General features: G+C 46.6%; 1 protein-coding gene across 3 annotated transcripts in view; it reads left to right on the forward strand.

The window, feature by feature from the left end:
- The window catches only part of plekhh3 (pleckstrin homology, MyTH4 and FERM domain containing H3), a 34,502-nt gene that overhangs the window by 22,774 nt on the left and 6,728 nt on the right, over window positions 1–5,000 (forward strand). For all 3 annotated transcript variants that reach the window (XM_060891923.1, XM_060891925.1, XM_060891924.1), the window contains exons 5-9: window positions 752–909; window positions 2,496–2,619; window positions 2,694–3,012; window positions 3,904–4,111; window positions 4,889–5,000. The exon at window positions 4,889–5,000 is cut by the window's right edge and continues 25 nt beyond it. In XM_060891923.1, coding sequence (XP_060747906.1) covers window positions 752–909; window positions 2,496–2,619; window positions 2,694–3,012; window positions 3,904–4,111; window positions 4,889–5,000 — 921 coding nt within the window. The remainder of the gene's footprint in view (window positions 1–751; window positions 910–2,495; window positions 2,620–2,693; window positions 3,013–3,903; window positions 4,112–4,888) is intronic.

Genomic DNA, 5,000 nt, shown 5'->3' on the forward strand with positions numbered 1-5,000 from the left:
TTGAAATCTCACATCTGATTGCTCAGAAGGTTTGAATTACATCCTGGCAGCTGAAACGTTCCGTACACGGTGATGTAAAAACTCTTTAACTGGATAAACCGTAACACTTGCTCCAAGGGAAAAAGAAGCAGTGTGACTTTTGGAGAAAACACCAGCTCAGGGTTTTACTGGGCTTTGGAGAGCAGGGGAAGCAATGGGGCGTGCACCAGAGTTCAGCAGTGAAGCGATGGCATGCAGAGAGGAACAGAGGCCCTTTGGTGAGTAAGCGGCGCTCATTCGCTCCGTTCATGCGGCAAGACACAGGGGCTGAGTCACAGAAACCAGGGATTGTCTGGAGCGACAGAAATGAAAGCGAAATAAAGACAGATAGATGAGAGGAATTATTGTCTGGAGAGAACGAGGACTTGGGAAAAGCTGTGTGTGTGTGGGTGTGTGTGTATGTGTGTGTGAGAGAATAAGAATGGGGTTGTGTGTGTATGTTCGTTATGGCCCAGTATTCTGTTGCCACACACTATCCTACTTCTCCACCAGGCTGTACATCCTACTTAGACTGTACAGACACTTTTCTAGATTGTGTGTGTGTATGTGTGTCTGTGTTGGGGGGTATGTTCCAAAGAGTGGGCATCAAATTAATCTAGTTACAAAACCATTCTGAATTTGTACTAATTCAGTTACCTCTGTGTGTGTGTGTCTGTGTGTGTGTGTCTGTGTGTGTGTGTGTGTGTGTGTGTCTGTGTGTGTGTGTGTGTAGGTTACTGGAGCTTGACTGTGTTTGGGCGGAAACACTGCTACAAGCTCTTCACCAAACACTTTAACGAGGCGGTGCACTGGGCGTGTGCAGTACAGAAGGTCATCGATAGCAAAGCGCCAGTGGAGACGCCAACGCAGCTCCTCATCCGTGACATAGAGGTGAACACACAGACACACACACACAATTTGCCTGTGTTTATCCACGGACAGGAAAGTAATTAATCAACAACTTCACTGAACAACAATCTCAGGCTGTTGTCATGGCAACAGCGTAAAACCATTCCGTCTTTTTTTAAAGAACAGTTTAAAAAAATTGGTTTTACTTTCCCTGTCCTTTAGTGTTCCCTGCAAAGCCACACCCCCAAACACACACACACACACACACACACACACACACACTACTTAGATTAGAACACTCTAATGATCAAGCCAGACACTGAGGTTTATAAATGACCAGGCTGTCTGATTGACAGGTGAGTAGAGGCACCCCTTTGGCTCTCGAGGTAATTCGATGAGTGCCAACCAAGTGACACCACATCCCATTTCTTGGCTCCAGACCAATTTTTCTGGATAAGAAAATGTGAAGCAGTTTAAGAGAACATGTTTACTTCCTTGTTCTTCAGTGTTCCCTAAAAAGCCAAGTCCCAAAACATGCACATGCTTGACTTACGCTAGGACTCCTGAACGATCACGCAGGATGTTTTTTTTAAATCATTTTTGGACCTAAAGCTAAAGATCGTTAGTTTTTTGTCTTGCATTCACAGAACACCAAAGACATCGAAATGGAAAATGGAGACAGATGTAAACACATGCACGCACGCACACACCCACACACACGCGCACCTACACACACCCACACCCATACACACGCACACACACAGCATCTTTTCATGCGTGTCTCCCTCCGAGCCATGATCCGAGCAGCACGTTATTTATACAGATCATATTATACAGAATCATCTGCGTCTGTAAATAACCGTCTGTCTGATGTAATGCAGTTCGGCACCGATTTATATACCGTATTAATAGCTGCCGGGTTGCTAGTTGGGAATCTCGCTCAGGCTGGTCGCCGTGGTGATCCCCCCTGCTCAGACGCGGTAACCCGTGTTACACAAATTCTCTTCTGTTCACTAAAAGCTAAGAAAGAAAACAGCCATAAAAGTCATCTTAAATCCAGTCGCTGTTAACTTCGTTTAGTTGTCAGTGCTTTTACTTGTGCTGATGTTTGTACACAAGGACAATTTACATTTTAAAGATTAATAAACAGGAGCTACAGAACAGATGAAGAGAGGAAGGAAAGAGAAGTGACTCTGAAGTTTGAGGTTTTAGCAGCAAATTATGTTACTGCTGTTACCCTGACCCTGTGGTGTCATGCTATTCTGATTGTATAGCAGCTTTGTGGTTTGGGACGCAGCCCGACCCTGAGGTCATTCACCCTATCCCTGTAAACTCATCCAACACACACACACGCAAAGCTGCCTGTAGGTCAGTGGGTTCAGTACACGCTCCCATGCCCAGGCTCCTGTAAACATTGTGATTGTGTGTTTGTGTGTGTGTGTGTACACTCATTCATTCTTTGTACTTTTTCTTCACTGTAAATCGGTCAGAGGAAGTGGACTGTACCGATCACACAGCTAGCAGACTGGGCAGTGTTTGATGTACTGATATAAACTGTTATTTTTCATCTCTCTCTCTCTCTCTCCCTCTCTCTCTCCCTCTCCCTCTCTGTCTGTCTCTCTCTTTAGGAGAACAAGTTTAACCCTGAAGTAGTAGAACACATCTATCAACACAACCCCATCTTGATGTACACACAGAGTCCTCTCTACGCTCCTCTTCTGCCTTTTCCCTATGGCAGCCTGGACCACTTGCGTGAGTAACACACACACACACACATTCCACCCAGGAAGTAACAGGATATAAGATATTCCAAAACGTGTCTGCAGATCTAGGTGATAAAGGCTACGTGTCTGTTCGAGAGGAAGCCGTCAGACTCTTTAACTGCGTGCAGCAGCTGGAGTCGGAGCGAGAGCCCATCCCTCTGATCCAGGGCATCTTGCAAACCTGCCTCGACCTCCGACCCCTGAGGGACGAACTCTACTGCCAGCTCATCAAACAGACCAGCATCACGCACACTCGTTCACACACGGCCCCGCAGACGCAGAGCGGTGTCCGGCTGCACTACTGGCAGCTGCTGACCTGCGCCAGCTGCACCTTCCTGCCCAGCAGCCCCGTGCTCCGATATCTGCGCTTCCACCTGAAGAGGTGACCCCCACACACACACACACACACACACACACACACACACAATGTAATACAGTCCCACTGTCTGTAACCTATTGAAAGTGGGCGTAGCTTGTACAGGAATCTCTAACCTTTACTCATTAGCCTTGGGAAATTTATATTTCCCTGTTGCCTAGCAACATTTTTTCAGGACACAGACCACTCACAAAGTGTGTCATGTTTTCACCTTCACACAGTAATGACACACTTTGCAGACATGTCATATACACAAATCAGAAAATCTCACTCACACACACACACACACACACACACACACGGATGTAAACAAACATAAACCACACCCAGGCTTGTGGCTGAGTTTGCGGAAACAGCTGCTCGCTGAAGTTGACTCTTGTGGAAAATTTTCTTTCCTGTCCACGCTCTCCACACACACACACACACACACACACATAGGAGAAGGACATGGGGAGGACAGGGCTGTGAGACCGACCGGCGTTTCTCATCCCACGCCTCATTGAAAGGTTAAGTGCATTCAGGCCAGAGGAAGAGAAAGAGGGAACAGATATATAGAAAAAAGATAAATAAATGAGTGCACAGCTAAAGGAAAAAGATGCTTTCACACACTCTGTATAACCTTCAAGGTGCAGTTTGGAACATTTGACCGTATACGAGCCGCCATCGTCGATCTTTAATCACAAAACTGAAAAATGAGCCTTTCCCATAAGCTGTGAGGAACAAAATAAGTTTCTAGATGGTCGACTTTTCCGTCTCATAAACGAGCTCCTTCCCAGCTTCCCTCAGATGAACCGTATAATACACATCATACTGTATACGATTAGTCCGCCGTGGTCTGTAGCTGCTGCTTATTCTTAGTGTTAAAGTAGTAACTCTTTGATCTCCTGGTTGTGACAGGGTGCAGAGTGTGTGTGTGGACTCCGAGGTGGAGAGCTACGCCTCGTTCATCGCCCAGGCTGTGGAGAAAACACGATGCCGTGAGTGTGTGCCATCCTGGGAGGAGATCCAGGGCCTGATGTCCAGACAGGAGATGGTGTGTACCGTCCACTACCCAGGACCAGGCTGCTGCAGGATCCCCATCAGCTCACACACTACTGCTAATGAAGTATATACAATACACACACACACACACACACACACACACTCATTTACTCACTCACACACACACTCATTTACTCACTCACACACACACACACACACACACTACTGCTAATGAAGTATATACAATACACACACACACACACACACACTCATTTACTCACTCACACACACTCATTTACTCACTCACACACACACACACACACACACTACTGCTAATGAAGTATATACAATACACACACACACACACACACACTCATTTACTCACTCACACACACACTCATTTACTCACTCACACACACACACACACACTCATTTACTCACTCACACACACACTCATTTACTCACTCACACACACACACACACACACACACTACTGCTAATGAAGTATATACAACACACACTCACTCACACACACACACATACACGCACTCATTTACTCACTCACACACTCACTCACTCACACACCCACACACTACTGCTCATGAAGTATATACAACACACACATTCACTCACTCACCCACACACACTACTGCTAATGAAGTATATACAACACACACACACTAATTTACTCACTCACACACACCCACACACCTGCTCACTCACTCACACACACCCTCACTCACTCACACACGCTCATTCACTCACTCACTCACGCTCACTCACACACACACTCAGCCACACTCTCACTCACTCACACGCTCACACACACTCAAACTAGAAGTTACGGTTCCTCCTAAGTACCAGATTTATTGTGACAGATGTATTGTGTCGTTCTCTTTAGGTGGTGAGGAAGGTGGCAGAGCGTCTCGGCCTGCAGCACAGCCACAACACCTTCGCTCTCTTCGAGCAGAAAGACTCCTGGGAGCGGGCGATCGGGGGCAGCACCATCATCG

Source organism: Tachysurus vachellii, chromosome 18 (genome assembly GCF_030014155.1).
Source record: "Tachysurus vachellii isolate PV-2020 chromosome 18, HZAU_Pvac_v1, whole genome shotgun sequence".
Taxonomy (NCBI): Eukaryota; Metazoa; Chordata; class Actinopteri; order Siluriformes; family Bagridae; genus Tachysurus; species Tachysurus vachellii.